Source organism: Hypanus sabinus, chromosome 23 (genome assembly GCF_030144855.1).
Source record: "Hypanus sabinus isolate sHypSab1 chromosome 23, sHypSab1.hap1, whole genome shotgun sequence".
In the NCBI taxonomy this organism is placed as follows: domain Eukaryota; kingdom Metazoa; phylum Chordata; class Chondrichthyes; order Myliobatiformes; family Dasyatidae; genus Hypanus; species Hypanus sabinus.
The window spans coordinates 9,240,166-9,259,712 of record NC_082728.1 but is presented as its reverse complement, the minus strand read 5'-3'; the positions used below and the strand labels follow the sequence as shown (position 1 = coordinate 9,259,712).

At 40.7% G+C, this 19,547-nt stretch overlaps 1 protein-coding gene and 1 long non-coding RNA gene across 6 annotated transcripts in view; one reads left to right on the top strand and one right to left on the bottom strand.

The window, feature by feature from the left end:
• The window catches only part of polg2 (polymerase (DNA directed), gamma 2, accessory subunit), an 82,887-nt gene extending 70,230 nt beyond the window's left edge, over positions 1–12,657 (bottom strand). For all 5 annotated transcript variants that reach the window (XR_009507575.1, XR_009507576.1, XM_059948326.1 and 2 more), the window contains exons 1-5: positions 12,556–12,657; positions 8,709–9,379; positions 6,081–6,210; positions 5,331–5,436; positions 2,969–3,142 (exon numbers count right to left, since the gene is read on the bottom strand). Coding sequence is in view for 3 of the 5 variants with exons in the window: in XM_059948326.1 (XP_059804309.1) it covers positions 2,969–3,142; positions 5,331–5,436; positions 6,081–6,210; positions 8,709–9,195 (897 nt within the window). In the remaining 2 variants the exon portion in view is untranslated. The remainder of the gene's footprint in view (positions 1–2,968; positions 3,143–5,330; positions 5,437–6,080; positions 6,211–8,708; positions 9,380–12,555) is intronic.
• A 64-nt stretch (positions 12,658–12,721) lies between these two features.
• Positions 12,722–19,412, top strand: LOC132379940 (uncharacterized). Its single transcript, XR_009507574.1, has 3 exons — positions 12,722–12,791; positions 12,873–12,967; positions 16,292–19,412. It is a non-coding gene; the product is annotated as an uncharacterized LOC132379940 (long non-coding RNA).
• The last annotated feature ends 135 nt before the right edge of the window (positions 19,413–19,547 follow it).

Sequence of the window (19,547 nt, the reverse complement as noted above, 5' to 3'; positions counted from 1 at the left end):
GTGACTAGGGTCAGAGAATGTCGAATCTTTGTGGGTGGAGTTAAGAAACTGCAAGGATGAAAAAAAAAACCATTATGGGAATCATATCGGCCTCCAAATAGTAGCCAAGATGTGGGGTTGAGATTGCAAAGGAAGAGGGCATGTAATAAGGGTAAAGTCACAATTGTAAAGGGGGATTTCAATAGGCAAGGGGATTAGTAAAATCAGGTTGATGTCAGATTGCAAAAGATGGAATTTGTTGAATGCCTACGAGATGGTTTTTTTGAGCAGCTTGTGCTTGAGCCTACTCGGGGAAAGACTATATTTAGATTGGGTGTTGTGTAATAACCCAGAATTTATTAGTCAGCTTAACGTAAAGGAACTCTTAGGAGGCAGTGATCATAATATGATTGAATTCATACTGCAGTTTGAGAGGAAGAAGCACAAGTGACATGTATCAGTATCGCAATGGGATAAAGGGAATTACGACGACGCATGAGAGAGGAGCTTGAGGGGGAACTGGAGGGGGATACTGGCAGAGATGACAACAGAAGAGAGGTGGCTGAAGTTTCTGGGAATAGTTCACAAGGTGCAGGATAGGTATGTCTCACATAAGTAGTTGTTCTCAAATGGCAACTGTGGCTGATAAAGGAAGTTAAGGACTACATAAAAGCCAAGGAAAGGGCAAATAAGACAGCAAAAGTGAGTGGGAAGCTGGATGATCAGGAAGCTTTTAAAATCCAACAAAAGGCAACTAAAAAAGCTGTAAGAGAAAAGATGAAATATGAGGGCAAACTAGCTGATAATATAAAGCAGGATATTAAAAGTTTTTTTCAGTTATATAAAGAGTAAAAGGGAGGTGAGATTTGATATCGGACCACTGGAAATGATGCTGGTGAGGTAGTAATGGGGTACAAAGAAATGGCAGATGAACAATAAGTACTTTGCTTCAGTCTGTGGAAGACACTAGCTGTAAGAGAGGAAATTATAGGCCAGTTAGCCTTACCTCAGTGGTTGGGGAAGTATCGGAGTCCATTAAGGACAAGGTTTCATGGTACTTGGATACTCATGATAAAATAAGTCAAAGTCAGCATGGTTTCTGTTAAGGGAAATCTTGCCTGACAAATCTGTTTGAATTCTTCGAGGACGTAACAAGCAGGGTTGACAAAGGAGAGGCAGTGGATGTCATTTACTTAGATTTTCAGAAGGCATTTGATAAGGTGCCTCACGTGAGGCTGCTTAACAAATTAAAATCCTAAGGTGATACAGGAAATAAACTGGCATGGTTGGAGGAATGGGTGACAGACAGGAGGCAGCGAGTGGGAATAAAGGGGGACTTTTCTGTTTGGATGCCAATGACTAGTGATGTTCCTCAGAGGTCAGTATTGGGACTGCTGTTTTTCACATCATTTGTCAATGATTTAAAAGTGGAATTGATGGCTTTGTGGAAACATTTGCAGATGATATGAAGATAGGTGGAGGGGTAGGTAATACTCAGGAAGCAATGTGATTGCAGCAGGACAGATTGGAAGAATGGGCAAAAAAGTGACAGATGGAATACACTGTTGGGAAATGTATGACAATGCACTTTAGTAAAAGGAACGATAGTGCAGATTATTATCTAAATGGGGAGACAATTCAAACAGAGGTGCAAAGGGACTTAGGAGTCCTCATGTAAGACTCCCAGGAGGTTAATTCACAGGTTGAGTCTGTGGTAAAGAAGGCAAATGCAATGTTCGCATTTATTTCAAGAAGAACAGAATATAAAAACAAGGAAATAATGCTGAAGCTTTATAAGACAATAGTCAGGCTGCACTTAGAGTATTGTCAAAAGTTTTGGACCCCTTATCTCAGTAAGGATGTATTAAGAGAGTAAAGGATATTATTGAAAAAGGGATCTTAGAACAGAGTATTCTGAGAGGATACAACACAAATCATTGAAAAGTGGCCAAGCAGTTTGAGAAAATGGTTAAGATGTGTGCAATTCCTACTTAGTACATGACACAGAATATACAAAAAGTGCAGATACAATTTGTTAAACCTTTATAAAACTTTGATCAGCTTCATCTAGAGTACTGTGTTCAATTCTGGTCACCATGTATGGGAAGAATCACTACGAGCAGATATCAGCAAATATAATTACACTCTGTTCCATGTAGAATGTGCCAGTGTTACGCAAGAACATAAATAAGCAGAAGTCAGCCATCTGGCCTGCTGAACTCCGTCATTCAATAAGTTCATGGCTGATCTGTCTGTGGACAGTTCCAACTACCTTCCTTTTCCCCATAACCCTCAATTCACCTGCAATGCAAAAATCTATCTAACTAACTGTGTCTTAAATATATTTAATGGGGTAGCCTCTGCTGCTTCCCTGGGCAAAGAATTCCACAGGTTCACCACTCTCTGGGAAAAGCAGTTTCTCCTCATCTCATCCTAACTCTGTTCCCCTGAATCTTGAAGCTATGTCCCTTAATTCTACTTTTTTTTAATTTCAGGAATTTCAAACACTCTCCAAATGACACAATTGAGGGTAAAAACAGACACAAAAAGCATGATTGAGCAGTGTCTGGGAATAAAGTTGTTTGAGAGAGGGGATGGTGATGGTTGAAGGTAAGTGGGCTGGAGAGGGAAATGGGGTGGGGTTGAGAGGGGTGGTATGAGTGTGGGAAATGGAGTGAGTCAAAGGGGGTTGGGGATGAGTGATTTAAGGGCATTGATGAGGGTGGAAAGGGGAATTGGTGAGGGAAGAGCTGGGGCAGGGCATGACGGCAGGGGAGGGGAAAGGATGGGTTGGGGGAGGAAGGGATGAGATGGGGGGAGGGGAAGGACGGGAACCCTCCCTCCCTGGAGATTTCAATACTGATCCTATTGGGTTGTGAATGTCCTAGTAAATTTTTAACTTGCTCCATTGTCCTCCTGCTCCCTTACCAAAATCTGTTGTTTAATGGTATTACTTTACACTGCAAATAAATAAGCAGCACACAATTACCTGCAAGCTTGATTCATTTCCCTGGTGTTCACGCAAAAGATCTTTGTCTCCCAGATTTATCAGCGTCTCAATCGGTTCCTTCCCCCAAGGAAAAGTGAAGTACAGTGCAGCTCCTTTAACTCCATCATTATTCTGGGAATCGATGGCTGTAAAACTGGATGGACTTCTGGCAAACTACGAAGCAACCAAATAAATAAAAACACTTGAAATTATTAGCTGATTTATAACCCTGCTTCTTCCTTTCCCAATTCTGCCCACAAAATGTGAAAAAACATTGTTGGGAACAAGTAGTCACAAGCAGGCATTTTCTCATGCAAATTTCTACAAATATACCATGGAGGTCATTCTGGCTGGTTGCATCACTGTCTGGTATGGATCAGTATGCACAGGATTGGTAAAAAGCTGCAGAAAGCTGTAAAGTCAGCCAGCTCCATCATGGGCACTTGCCTCTCCAGCATCGAGGACGTCTTCAAAAGGCAATGCCTCAAGAAGGTGACTGCCTTTATTAAGGACCTCCATCACCCAGGATATGCCCTCTTCTCGTTAGTATCAAAGGAGGTGATACAAAAGCCTGAAGACATACACACACACAAATTTATGTCTCGCCCCCCCTCCGCCATCAGATTTCTGAATGGACAATGAACCCATGTACACCACCTCACTTTTTAAAAAAAAAACTTGCTTTTTGCACTATTTATGTAATTATATAATTTTAATTTATAGTTTTTTAAATTATTATGCATTGCTATGTACTGCTAAACAATAAACTTCAGTGATATTAAACCTGATTCTGATTCATAGTCTCAAATTAAGGTATCAGTCATTCAGGACTGAGATGAAGAGTAATTTCTTCACTCAAAAGGTAGCAATTTCTTTTTGGAACTCTCTACTCAGTCAACACATATTTAAGGCATGCATCAGAAGGTTTTTGAAAATAAGGAGATCAAATACATACCAGGTTACTGACACTGAGCTCAAGATTTCAGTCATGATTTTAGCAAGAGGGGTTGAATTATTATCATTTAATTGATGCACTCTTTACTTTAGGCATTTGATTTATTTATAAAGTACATGGATACCACTGAAGGAAAGACTCTCAGCTTACATATTGCAGTTTATGTCATTTCTTTCCATGGGCCATCATTCTTACCAAATTCCTTTTCCACCTCTTTACCTCTTCCACCTATCACCTCGCAGCTTCTTACTTCATTCCCCATCCACCTTCCCCCTTAACTATGTCCCGTCAGCTTGTACTCACCCCCCACCTCCTCCTTCGATTTCTGGCTTCTTCCCATTTTCTTTTCCGGTCCTGATAAAGGGTCTCATCCCAAAATGTTGACTGTTTATTCCCCTACATAGATGTTGCCTGATCTGCCGAGTTCTTCCAGCATTTTGTATGTGTTGTTCTGGATTTCCAGCATCTGCAGAACCTCCTGTGATTTTTAATGTCCCATGTCTGCTTTTAGTTCTTACGTTATTTTAACAGACTTGGAACCCCAGGAATCCAAACTTAACAGATACTTTTTGGACTAGGAGACTTTATTTACTACTTTTCAAAAATAAATAATTCTATTAGTCCCTTCAACCTTGAAGGTTTTCAGCCAGCTGCAAAATGATTTTGAAAATTTTAAATAATGCACTTCACTTTTGTACATGAATGAGATTTTTTGAAAAGGTTTGGAAGAGATTGAAAAGTAGGTGTTACTGCTTTTTTAATTAATGTGAAATTTTAACCTTCCTAATTTTTAGCAAATTTCAGACTTCTGATTGGCACGAAACATATACTGACTTGATTATTGACTTCATTTTAATTGATGCACTATTTTAGGCTTTTGATTTCTCTGTAAAGTACATGGATAGAACTTAAGGAAAGACCCTCAGCTTATTTATTGAACTACTGCAATTTGCACTGTTTTATAGTCTATCATTTTTTTTACATTGATGATAATAGTTACTAACACAGGATCATTAGTGATTTTGGAACAATTTCCCTCAGAGCAAATAAGGATACAAAAACAGATTCACCCACATCAACAACTTATACATCACGTACATCTGTGTGTATCTAAGATATTGAACTTCCATATCTGGGCCATTATTCCTGGTGCCACCACAGAAAGTAAATGAGGAATAACATTTGGAGACGTGAGGGGTGTGAGATGCTAAGAGGAACTCAAATGGCAGAGTTGCATCAGTAATAGGGGGCTGGGGGAAGAAGGAATTAGCAGACAACCCCCACCCCCCCAGTAGATTGTTGTAGGGAATAACATATGCCTATAACTACAAAAATAATGTAACTGGCTGAAAAGTGATCAGAGACAAACATTCTGAAATAAAATTTGTTTAAACAGGTGCTTCTTACTTTTCTCCACCACAGTAAGCGCTGACGCACCCAGTAGTCTAGCCAACGTCCAGAAGTCCGAGGAGAACTAAACCATACCAATGATGCTAATTCAACCTCTGAGGTTCTTTAAAAGTAACGGGAGACTAAAATTACTAAAGATCCATGAAATTGCTTGTACAGTATTACCCTAAATCAAGCAACATTCTCAATCATGGCTTGCTCCACGAAGATACATTTCCCTTCAGGAGAAAGGCACGATATTTTCTTTAATTTAAAAGGAGTGAATTCAGCCCAAGGAATCAAATGAATAGAGCCAATGGCTCCACAAACAATACTGAAATAGTAGAGGTAGCATATTTCTAAGAAATAAAAGAGGCTGCTAGGATTTATAAGACAATATTAATAACAAGAAAAGCAGCAAGGATAAGCAATTTACTTTGAATTGAAAAGACAGAGCTGTGAAAGATTGATACTTTAAATGCATCAACACCAATAGATAAAGTTATTAAAATCTATATAACTGGGTACTGGGAAAGCATAGAATATTAAGATGTAATAATATATTCACATTTATTCCCAAATTAGGAGTTTGCCATACAAATTTATGCACTAAATTATCATTGTGTTTTAAAGGAATTGAGTCAGTACATAGTCAGCAAATACAAGGACCTCATATTAAACAAACTAGACTTTGTTTTCTTTGTGAATAACTCCAGCAAGTTGCCCATGAAATAAGAAACTACTATATGCTGTGTGTGAGTTACTTACCTTATCATACTGCACACAGTTGTGTACTTAATTGTAGGGATGGGCTGATAACATACCCCGACTTCAGCCAAACCAAAAGGTAACTTCCTGTTCACAAGGTTCAAAGATTTAGTGTATTCACGAAATGCTCCTACAGAAGATCAAAAGTAGTAAATGTGAAGTTCAGATTTCAAAATAAACCTACACTACCTCAATGAAAGGATTGATAAATCCTAATTCTTAACAGCTTTAACTCTCAACTTGTACTTTAAAAATACATTTCAATACAGAATAACGCTGGTCTTAACCTAAACAACCTGTAAATTTTCCCAAAACATATGATTAGATAAGATTCAACTTTATTGTCACTGTGCCGAGTACAGATACAAAGCCAACTGAAATACAGTTAGCATCTAACCAGAAATGCAAAGACTAGTGTAATTTACAAAATAATTGTGAATAAAAAGTGCTACAGCACACAAATATAGAAGTTCTGAGACAGTACAATATGGGTGCAATACTGCTTAGCGCTGTGATGTGAGGTTCAGCAGGGTCACAGCCTCAGGGAAGAAGCTCTTCCTGTGTCTGCTGGAGCAGGAGTGGAGACTCCTGTAGCGCCTACAGTTTGGGAGGAGAGTAAAAAGTCCATGGTTAGGGGGAGATGCATCCTTGGTAATGCTTTTCACCCTGCCCAGGCAGTGTTTATGGTAGATGTTCTCAATTTGTATGCCTAATTCCCCTTTTCCTTTTCAACTCCAACAACTTTCACTTAAAAGTGTGATGAACAATACAATCCAAAGGCAAAATAACCATTGATGCAAAATGATGTGCAATGAAACTGCTACTCAGAAGCCCAGGTTTATACTGATCAAGCTGATTGTGCACACAATCTATGCTTTGTGTAGAAAGATTTCAATCAATGAAACCTCAATAGGAATAATTTCTGAAACAGGGATTTTTACAATTATGCTACACACACTAGCCATCAAAGAGTTGTTTAGTTTGTTAATGCCACTATATTATGCTATATATGTTTAAAGGGAAGGAAATTTTATTAAATATCAAGTACAATGGATTCCAGTTAATTGGTCCATCAGTTACCTGGAACAACTCTTAAAGAACTGAAGGGCCAGGATTCCCTTCCTTTACTTGGGCCACAATGCACTGTAATTCTATTAAGACACATTTGAGGGCGGCAGAATCCACTGTATAAACATCCACTGATTTTTCGCACATCAATATCCAGCTACATCACAGCTTAGCATGACAACTGCTGTTTATGACAGCAAGAAACAGCAGTGTTGTGGACACAGCTTAGCACATCACAGAAACCAGCCTCTCCTCCCTGGACTCTGTCTATATTTCCTGCCGCCTTAGTAAAGCAAGCAGCACAATCAAAGAACCCACCCACTCTGGATATTCTAACTCCTCCCTTCAGGCAGAAGATACAAAACCCACCAGGCTCAAGGACAGCCTCTAACCCACTGCTATAAGACTATTATATGCTCTTCTGGCATAACAAGATGGATTCTTGACCTCACATGGACTATACTGTACAATTCCATGATTTTAAGCAATAATTCAATAGCTTGGTCTCCATTTTGTACTGCCCTGACTTGTGTATCATGCTGTTAGCGGAGATGGATTATCCATGGTTGATCCCAACCAACAAAGGGCCTCACTGAAGCAATAATTAGACTGCCTTCAAAAGATCTTTCTCTTCCTCAGATCCCAGCCAATTATATATCAGAAGCATGCAACAATGATAAAGAGCTTTCTCTAAAAAGACTACTCAATATGAGTTAGCAATAATACTGTGGAGGTCAAATTCTTGGAGGGTGCACTAAATCCTGACTCAACCACATTTCCACAGTATTCATTCTTTACTAGTTCACCTACTTAAGTCTACAAATTCCAAATATTTAAAATCACAATTTTCACTCAACCATGTCACTAACTTCCTAATTGACTTAATTTCTGTTCTTTAAATGAAGAGTTGCCACCTTTAAACATTTAGCCCACAGTCAAAATACCTTTAAATGCATAATAATAGTCACAGTGCTCCAGCTGACAATCACGACCAATGCTGCCACCACCTGTTGCTGTTGCAGAACTTCAGGCCTTCATACATCCTGTCCGTTATCCAACATTTGGCAGACAGTATTATAGAGTCCAATTCTTAAATAGCTTTAAGAATAATTAAATGAAAAGCAAAAAAAAACTGAAGATGACAGAAAGTTGGAATAAAAACAATGTCATAAATGCAGAACAAGTCAGACAGCATCTGCAGAGAAAGGAGAAAAAAAACAGGGATAACATTTCAGGGTGAAGTCCTTACACTGACAGGATTAACTCCTCTCTTCAAAGACTATTTCTTGCATTTTATGGATTTATCCAAGAATAATTGTCAGGCCTAACAGGTTTCCACAGTTCAAGTGACAAAGGAGAAAAGGGATAAGGAGATAGAAAGGAAGTGGTGTAGGTGCTAGGTAAATTTAAATCAAGCAAAGTATTAAATAAAAGAATATATATATTGATCATGTTACTTTGTTCCAACAAAAAATCCTTTGGAGTACATACCAAAATACGCTGGAACTACAATGTAATGAGAAAAGATTAAATAATTAAAATGTAATGACAGCTTTATACCTTGCAGGAGATTAGGTCGCAATACGATGCATTCCTTAAATAGATCTGTTGGTGAGGCAATTCCTTCTTTATTAGCATCTTTGTTACCCAATGATACTTGTAACGCTGCCACATTCACCAGTTTCATTGACTTGTGGTCAGAATTGTGTTTCGCCTTCAGCTGATGAGGACTCTGCACTCCAAACACCTGTTCCCTAGATAACACCATCGAGTCCCACCAGTTAGTAGCCAAATTCCGCTTAAGTTCCATTCCCAAATGTCCATAATTAAAACAACCGTCAATGAGCATATCTTGTGTAATCTCATCTCCAGATACAAAATGTCTGTTCTGGCAAAGGTCAATCAATGCTTCAGTAAATCCAGAAAAGTCAGAAGTAGATTTGCTGCATTTCCTTAAACCCAGGTGAAGGCCAAGAATCAACCGATGATTTTGGAATAGCTTATTGGACACCTTCCATTGCTTCATGATCATGATGCCAAATTTCATTAATAAAAGGTCAGAATTCGTACATAGTCTTTCATCACCTCAGGATGCTCCAAGGCACTTTAAAACCATTGAGGTAATCCTTGAACAATCCACAAAGACAGATAATACTGTCAAATGGTTACGCTGTTGTGTTAATTTTAGAATTTTCATATAGCGAAGAATGATTTCTAGCACCACAAAATATCTGTAGAAAAATAAAACACAATTGTTCACAATAATACAATGTCTTTAACCTTCCTATTTCATGGAATACTATATTGTTTTTAAAAAAACCAGATTTGCATAAACTTCACTGCAATGATGATTAGAAACATTTTGTAGCGTTCGAAATTAGATTTATTATACATGCAATACAATTTACAAGTTTATTAATGTGCGGCTTGCGTTATCAGGTAATTTCAACCAAGAGCAGCCAAAGGCTATAATTTACAATGGTGGGAAAAAATGACATATTCTCATTACAGATAGGCATCCATTCTGGAAATGATATGCTTGGATAGAAGTTGAATTGCAACGCCTCTAGTAACAGTCATTATCTAGATTCACACATACACCCTCACCCAGACAGGATGTACGGTATGTTACTATCAGCATTTTAAGGCCTCTGGAAAACAAGTACACCCATTCATTTTAGACAATACGTCAGAAACTGCTCAACAGAAGCTGTTACAGAATTCCCCATCAAGCAGAACTGTAAGTACCGTACTGCCCACCATCATCCTGGATGAAGTAAGATTAAGCAATATAGAATAGTGGCTGAAGAGCTGATTTTTCCAAAATTATATGGTTACAGATCTATAGTATATTTATCTGGCCTTCAAAGAAGCTTTATTATGGATGCATTTTTTAAAAAATTCATAAGTTTGAAGTAAATTTACTATCAAAGTATATACATGATACTGTATACTATCATGGGATTCATTTTCTTGCAGGCATCAAGTTCACGATCCAGGCAGTGTACGATGTCCTGACTATCTACTGAATATTTTTGCTTGGGGCAAAAGTAAGGTACCACCATGTCCTTTCTGCCCTGGCAGAGGGACCCTGAAACACATTCTCAGCAGCTGCCCAAAAGCCTTAGAAGGCCGCTACCGCTGGCGTCATGACCAGGTAGCTGAAGGCAGTGGCAGAAGTATCTCCTTGGCCATCAACAACAGAAGGTAGCTCCACCAACCAAGGAAGTCTTTGTCAAAGCTGGAGACCAACCTCATCCTCAGCCAGATCACCAGCAGGCTTGCTTGCCATGGCTTCTGACTAGCAACTGATTTCATCACATCATCATCCCTGAGGCCTGACATGGTCATTCAGTCAGAAACTTCAAAGCAGGTGGTCATAGTAGGACCGACAATGCCTTGGGAAGACCGGATTGAGGAGGCGTTTGAGCGTAAGAAAGCCTAACACCAGGAGCTGGTGGAAGAGTGCCAGAGACGGGTAAAGGGCATGATGCGCGCCTATAGGGGTGGGGTGTAGAGGTTTTGCTGGCTGCTCGCTGTGCAGAACCTACTCTCTCCCTGGCATTACAGGAACTGCAAAGAAGAGAGCCACCAGGACTGTCACAAAGGCTGCTGAATGAGTCTCCAAATGGCTATGGATCAAGAGGTGTGACTCATGGACCAATGCTGTTGGGAACCAGCCAGCACCTGATCACCTGGGCAAGAGTGTCTGATGTTGAAAGACCCAAAACACCCGATGACCCCAGGTTACATGACTGATGATGCGTCCCAGAGCTTCCTCGGATGTGCCTCAGTATCATGAGATTCATCTTCTTGCAGGCATTTACTGGGGGGGGGGAAAGCAGCACAATAGAATTTACAGAAAAACTATACATCAACAGGCAAAGACTGACAAACAACCATTGTGCAAAAGGCAACATCAGCACTGAGGAGTCCCTGAAAGTGAGTCTTTAGGTCTTAGAATTAGTTTAGAATGGCGGGTGATTGAAGTTATCCAGACTGGTTCAGGTGGGTGTAGGGTACTTAGGGCTCCTGAACCTGGTGGTGTTGAGGAGCCCCAAGGCTCCTAAACTTCCCATTTGATGGTAGTAGTGTGAAGAGGGCATGGCCTGGATGCTGCTTTCTTGTGGCAGCACTCCATGTAAATATACTCATCAGTGAGGAGGGCTTTGCCTATGATGAAATGGGCTGTATGTATTCTCCACCTTCTGTAGCCCGACATGTTATTAGCTTTTGGATCACACAATGGTAAATGAGTAGAAACTCAAAGTTAGACAAACAATCAAACATTCGGAATGCCTTTATTCTAATATGTTGTGTATGAGAGAAGAGCAAGAGACTCACTCAGCTTAGGTCAGAAGCAGCTGAGTGCACAACAAAACCAGAAATGGATGAGTGAAAAATTCTTTACTCTAAGTTGACCTGGAGATTTCAAAGATAGGGAAAAGCTCAATCCTGCAATAATTCAGCAGTAAGGAAACTTGAAAATTGATGCATTGTTACAATAGGAGGGACAAGGGGCACAGGCATTTTCAAGGAAGTGTTAACATATGAGAGTTGTTTGATGTCTCTGGGCCCGTATTCATTGGAGTTTAGAAGAATGGAGGGAAGGCAGTTTCATTGAATTCAACCCAATATTGAAAGAGCTAGATAGAATGGACATGGAGAACATGTTTCCAATACTAGGCAAGTCTATGACTAGAGGCTCACAGTACAAGGATATTCCTTGAGAACAGAGATAAGGAGGAATTTTGTAGTCAGAGGGTGTTGAATGTGTGGAATTCATTACCACAAACTACAGCAGAGGCCAAGTCATTGGGTATATTTAAAGTGGATGTTAATAGGTTATTGATTAGTTAAAGGTAAAGGAGAATAGGGTTATGATGTCAGAGTAGATTAGATGGGCCGAATGGCATGGTTCTGCTCTACGTCTTATGGTTTTCAACTTGAACTCACACATCCACCTGTCACATAAACCATTGGTCCCATATCAGCCATCTCATAACCAAGAAAAATTGAAATACAATAGAATTTACAAATAACTATACATAAGCCCCTAAGAGATTGAGGTGTATGAAGATTGAGGCAGTTCACTTATCTCCTTCACCCAAGGAAAGTTGCACTCTTGTCTAGTCTGGTCAAATTTCCACTTGTTATGAATGAACACGCACAGACGGCAGTAGTAATAACAGTAAAAGAGAGAAACACAAGAGTCTCCAGATGCTGTACTCTGCAGCAAAAGACAAACTACTCAGCGGGTCGAGCAGCATCTGCAATGGTCGACGTTTCGGGTAGAACTCCTACATTCTGGGCAAAGAGGGAGCAAATCTAAGGGTTACTGTGTTATGTGCCACCCATGGCTGTGATCTGCAGCAAAAGCACCAGCTCCGACGTGAAATAAACTCACCTCCAAAAATCCTTCCCATCAACTGATACAACTCCACCATGAACCAAAACACGCTTCACTTCACTTCCCGCCTGTAGCCGCCTCGCGACTCCAATGTCGTCACTTCCGGGGACGGCGGCGTCGCTCATCCTCACGCATGCGTCCTTCCTCGCTCCGCCCCAGTCCGGCTCATAAAGGAAATGTCCACAGCAGAGTAACTTATCCAATTCGGGGTAATTATTTATTTCTTGGACACGGTAAGAGCGGATATTTATGAATTTGTACATTTTATAGCAGGTTTCGAGCAGATACACGGACGATTATTTTCCCTCCCACAGATGCTGCTCGACTGGCAGAGTTCCAGCAACTTAATTATTCTAATATTTTTGCAGAAGTACAGCCAAAGATATATCCCTTTGAAACACTCTGGAAGGTAATGTATTTGTTCTTCTTTTGAAATGTTCCTGAAAATATACCTTATTTGGTACTTTCAATTTGAAGTAATTTTCAATGGGATAAAGGACACTACTGTGGCTGACAACTGAGGTTATAGCCAAAGTAAAAGCAAAAGAGGGGGTATACAAGGAAGCCAGAGCTAGTGGGAAGATAGAGGATTGAGAAGCTTTTAAAAACTTGCAGAAGGAAGCTAAGAAGGTCATTAGGAAGGAAAAGATGAATTATGAAAGGAAGCTGGCAACTAATATCAAAGGAGACACTAAAAGCTTTTTTTGTATATGAAGGGTAAAAGAGAGTCGAGGGTAGATATAGGACCAATACAAAATGATGCTGGAGATATTGTAATAAGAGATGCAGAGATGGCAAAGGAACAGAATGCATATTTTGCAGCAGTCTTCACAGTGGAAGGCATCTGCAGTATACCGGACATTCAAGAGTGTCAGGGAAGTGAAGTTTGTGCAGTGAAAATTATGACTGAGAAGGTGCTCCGTAAGCTTAATGGTCTAAGGGTGGATAAATCTCCTGGACCTGATGGAATGCACCCTCAGGTTCTGAAGGAAGCAGCTGGAGAGATTGTAGAGGCATTGACGATGATCTTTCAAGAATCAATAAATACTAGCATTGTACCAGATAATTGGAAAAATGCAAATTCTGCTATTTAAGAAGGGTGGGGGGGCAGCAGAAAGGAAACTATAGACCTGTTAGCCTGACATCAGTGGTTGGGAAATTGTTGGAATTGATTGTTAGGGATGAGATTATGGAGTACCTGGAGGCACATGACAAGATAGACCAAAGCCAGCATAGTTTCCTGAAAGGAAAATCCTGCCTGAGAAACCTACTGCAATTATTTGAGGAAATTACAAGCAGGGTAGACAAAGGAAATGTAGACGTGGAGTACTTGGATTTTCAGAAGGCCTTTGACAAGGTGCTGCACATGAGGCTGTTTAGCAAGATAAGAGCCCCTGGACTTACAGGGAAGTTACTAACATGGGTGGAGCATTGGCTGGTCGGTAGCAAACAGAGTGGGAATACTGTAAAGGGATCCTATTCTAGCTGCGTGCTGGTTACCAGTGGAGTTCCAAAGGAGTTGCTGTTGGGACCGCTGCATTTTACAATGTATGTCAATGATTTGGACTATGGGATTAATAGATTTGTGGCTAAATTTATCAGTGATACAAAGATAGTTGGACGAGTGGGTAGTGTTGAGGAAACAGAGAGACTGCAGGGAGACGTAGATAGTTTAGAGGAATGGGCAAAGAAGTGGCAAGTGAAATACAATGTTGGAAAATGCATGGTCATGCACTTTGGTGGAAGAAATAAACAGGCAGACTATTATTTAGATGGGGAGAGAATTCAAAATGCAGAGATGCAAAGGGACTTGGGAGTCCTTGTGCAGGATATCCTAAAGGTTAACCACCATGTTGAGTTGGTGAAGAAGGTGAATGCAATATTGGCATTAATTTCTAGAGGTATAGAATATAAGAGCAGGGATGTGATGTTGAGGGTCTAAAAGGCACTCATGAGACTGCACTTGGAGTACTGTGTGCAGTTTTTGGCTCCTTGTTTTAGAAAGGATGTACTGACATTGGAGAATGTTCAGAGAAGATTCACAAGAATGATTCCAGGAAAGAAAGGGTTTCTGCATGAGGAACATCTGGCAGCTCTTGAGCTGTATTCCCTGGAGTTCAGGAGAAAGAGGGGGGATCTCATAGAAACTTTCCAAATGTTAAAAGGCCTGAACAGATTTCCCATGGTAGGGGATTCTAGGACGAGAGGACATAACTTTAGAATTGAAGGACGTCCATTTAGAACTGAGATGTGGAGAAATTATTTTAATCAGAGGTGGTAAATCTGGAATTTGTTGCCACGAGCGGCCGTGGAGGCCAAGTCATTGGGTGTACTTAAAGCAGAGACAGGTTCTTGATTAGCCAGGGCATCAAAGGGTAAGGGGTGAAGGCAGGGGAGTGGGAATGAGTGGAAGAAATGGATCAGCCCATGATTGAATGGTGGAACAGATTTGAAGGGCCAAATAGCCTTCTTCTGCTCCTGTATCTTATGGTCTTAAAACTCACCTGATCTCTGCAGAGAGGCTGTGATCTGCCAGAGAATGGATATTACAGTGCATTAGATTAGATTATGAGGACACTCAGTCCTCGTTTATTGTCACTTAGAAGTGCATGCATTAAGAAATGATACAATGATCCTCCAGAGTGATAACACAAAATAAAAAAAGGACAAACCAAGACCCACACTGACAAAACCACATCATTATAACATTAGTTTCAGCAGTGCAAAACAATACCATAATTCGATAGACGCAGACAATGGACGCCGTTTAAAAAAAAGTCTCAAAGTCCCGATAGACTCCAATATTCCGATCATCAGGCAGCAAACTTCCAGGCACTGACAATTAATGCCTCGGAAGTACCTGAAGACAGCAGTCAAATCTTAACCTGGCAGTAAGAAATATTTCACCTCTGCACATTATTATTTGCAAACAATTGTATTTATGTTAAGTCTCAAACAAGAGAAAATCTGCAGATGCTGGAAATCCAAGCAGCACACACAAAATGCTGGAGGAACTCAGCAGGCCAGGCAGCATCTATGGAAAGTAGTGCAGTCGACATTTCCACTCAAATGCACTTCCCATTCCCATTCTGATATGTCAATCCATAGCCTCCTATATTGTCACGATGAGGCCACACTTAGGGGAGAGGCACTTTATATTCTGTCTGGGTAGCCTCCAACCTGATTGCATGAACATCAATTTCTGAAACTTCTGGTAATGCCCCTCCCCACTTCACCAGTCCCCATACCCTTTTCCCTCTCTCACCTTATCTCCTTGCCTGCCCATCGCCTCCTTCTGGTGCTCCTCTCCCTTATCTTTCTAACATGGCCTTCTGTCCTCTCCTAAGAGACTTCCTCCCCCCACCGTTCTCCAGCCGTGTATCTCTTTCACCAATCAACTTCCCAGCTCTTTACTTCATCCCTCCCCCTCCAGGTTTCACCTTGTGTCTCATTCTCCCCTTCCCCCACCTTTTAAATCTGCTCCTCATTTTGAAAGGTGTCAACCAGAAACATCTTTTCCATAGATGCTGCTTGGCCTGCTGAGTTCCTCCGGCATTTTGTGTGTGTTGCTTCATGTAAAGTCTGCTGAAGTTGCTGCATATTGGAAGCAAGCTGTCTTCTAAAGAGAGACAGATATGACCCAGAGCATTCGCAGGCTTGCTTGCCACGGTGTCTGACTAGCAACTGAAAGTTGATTTTGGCAAACAGTTTAAGTTCCCTGATTTCATTGCAGCGTCACCATGGTCATTCTGAGGGAAACCTCGAAGCAAGTGGTCGTGGTAGAATTGACAATGCCTTGGGGAAGACATTGAGGAGGTGTTTGAGGGTAAGAGAGCCTAATACCAGGAGCTGGTAGAGCATTGCCAGAGATGGGTGGAGGGAATGATGTGAGCCTAAAGGGGTGGGGTGTTGAGGTTTTTCTGGTTGCTCCCCGTGCAGAACCTACTCTCTCCTTGGCATTATGGGGGCTGCAAAGAATAGAGCCATCAGGACCACCACAGAGGCTCCTGAGCTAGCCTCCAGAGGGCTATGGAGCAAGAGGTGTGAGCCGTGGACCAGTGCTGATCAACCCTGTCTGGGTCTTCTGGGGGAGGATGTCTGATGTCTAAGACCTGAAACACCTGATGACCCCAGGTTATATCACTGATGGTGTGTCCCTGTGCATCCTAGGATGTATCTCCACATAGAATGATGGGTTTAGTATAAATTGGTTAAAAAAAAATTGCCATTCAGAGTTTGCCTGGAGAAAATGAAATCCTATATTTTAGGAACCTGATTACATTCACATGGAATATGGCAGTTAAAACCAGAACCAGTCAGCTTCATCTTGGGTACTAGCCTACAAAGTACCCAGGACATCTTCAAGGAGACGTGTCTCAGAAGGGCAGAGTTCATTATTAAGGATCTCCAGCACCCAGGGCATGCCCTATTCTCACTATTATCATCAGGTAGAAGGTACAGAAGCTGGAAGGCACACACTCAGTGATTCAGGAACAGCTTCTTCCCCTCTGCTATCCAATTCTTAAATGGACATTGAACCCGTGAATACTACCTCATTTTTGTAATATATATTTGTTTTTGCATGATTTTTAATCTAGTCAATGTACATATACTGCAATTTATTAGTTTATTGTATATTATGTATTGCATTCAATGCCTGCTGCTAAATTAATACATTTCACGACACATGCCAATGATAATAAACCTGATTCTGATGTCCATGATCTCTTCAGCTATCTCTTTCAGAACTCTGGGATGTACACCATCTGGTCCAGGAGTCTTATCTACTTTCAGATCATTCAGTTTCCCAAGAACCTTCTCTCTAGTAATTGTAACTTCAGATACATATTTACCATTTTCAATTTTGTTGCACCGTGTTCAACCTTTCGATTTCTAACTTTGAGGTGTTACCAACATCTGCTTCCTCAATCTCTCCACTAACTATTCTGGCACTCTAGTTTAAACCCCCACCAAGCAGAATTAGCAAAACATCCTGCTAGGATATTAGTCCCCCTTCAGTATAGTCCCTTCTGTTATGCTCTCCCTCCTACACCAACTCTTTAGCTACATATTAAACTAACCTCACTAGCATATGGCATGGGTAGCAATCTTGAGATCATAACCTGGAGGTCTTGCCCTTTGACTTAGCACCCAACTCCCTATGCAGAACCTCCTCACTCTTCCTACCAATGTCAGTAGTACCTACATGGAACATGACTTCTGGCTGTTCACCTTCCCACTTAATGCTGAGAACTCGATCCAAGCTATCCTAGACCCTGGCACCTGGTAGGCAGCATCCCATTCAGGAAACTTGTTCTCGCTCACAACCTTCTGTCTGTTCCCCTAACTAATGAATCCTCTATCACCATAATGTGCCTCTTCCTTCTTCCTGAGTCACAGAGGCAGACTCAGTGCCAGAGACCCAACCACTGTGACTTTCCTGTGTTAGGCCATCCACCCCCCCAATGACAGTATCGAAAGTGATATACCTGTTGAGATGGATGGCCACAGGCACTGGCTCTTCAACCCCTTTCCCCTTGTCACCCAGTTTCCTGTGTCCTGCACCTTGGGTGTGACTACCTCTCTATACATCATATCCATCACTCTTTCAGCCTCTAAGGATAATCCAGAATTCATTCAGTTCCAGCTCCAACTCCTTAACGTGGTTTGTTAGAAACTGCAGCTTGTATAGAGCATGCTGACTAGTGACGAGGTCCCAATGGTGACAGGTACTCATTAGTTTCACAGCCTTAAGGGGGAAAAAAACTGTTCCTTTACAGTCAGGCAGTTCTAGTTCTGATGTTTCACCCTTCATCAGGACTAGAAAGTGTAGGAGGTGGGGTGGAAGAACCCAGAATAAGATGGGGAGAGCAAAGTTGGCAGGTGTTTGGTGAACCTAGGTGAAGGGTAAGGTAGGTGGGAGGTGACAAGGCAGTGAGCTACTCTACCACCTATCAGATTCATTTTAATTTAAGCTCTTTACCTGGACAAATGCTGGCTTCATTTTTAAAAAAATACTTATTCTGAAATGCATTTTAAGCATGATAGAAATACAAGTCCTGACAATTCATACAATGAAATAAACAAGGACAGTGGTTCCCAACCTTTTTCATGCCATGGACCAATACCATTAAGCAAGGCATCTGTGGACCCCAAAGTGGGAACCCCTGCACTAGGAACTCAGGAGATGCATTAAATTGCACAGTAAGATTAATTTGCAAGTCTACTACCTAAAAATATGTTACAGAAATTATGTTCAGGGATGGTTGATTATCAGATATTTGAAAACCCATTCTGGCCACATAGAATGGGGAGAAGCAGTAAAGAATGAATTATCTTTATTCTGATGTTTTTTTCCACATTTCAAGAATGAGTTAATACAACATTGCTCCAACAATTGAAATAGTGAGAAAAGTTTGTGAAGGAGTGATCTTTTCCATTGGCATCAACTTCAAAACTTAAGTTTATTGTCATTTCAACTATATACACGTGTACTGTTTGTCTAGACCAGGGGTCAGCAACCTTTACCACTGAAAGAGCCACTTGGACCCGTTTCCCACAGAAAAGAAAACACTGGGAGCCGCAAAACCCGTTTGACATTTAAAATGAAATAACACTGCATACAACGTTTTGTTTTGCCTTTATGCTATGTATAAACAAACTATAATGTGTTGCATTTATGAAATTGATGAGCTCCTGCAGAGAAAACGAAATTACATTTCTGCATGCAACAAAAACATTTTGAACTCCGAAAATAAGATGTTGGGTTGAAGGTTACTTTTAAGTAAAATACTCAACGTCTATTTGAGTCCTTCTTGTGTTTATGAAAAACGCTAAACTTAAATTTGCCGCCAGCAGCAAACCAAAAATAACGTCAGCCAGCTGTCAACCTGAAAAATAAAAGGACTATTTCACTGAACAATGAAAACATATGAATATACGTAAAATAATAGGCAATTAAAATATTTATCATACTTGGTCAGGTTGAC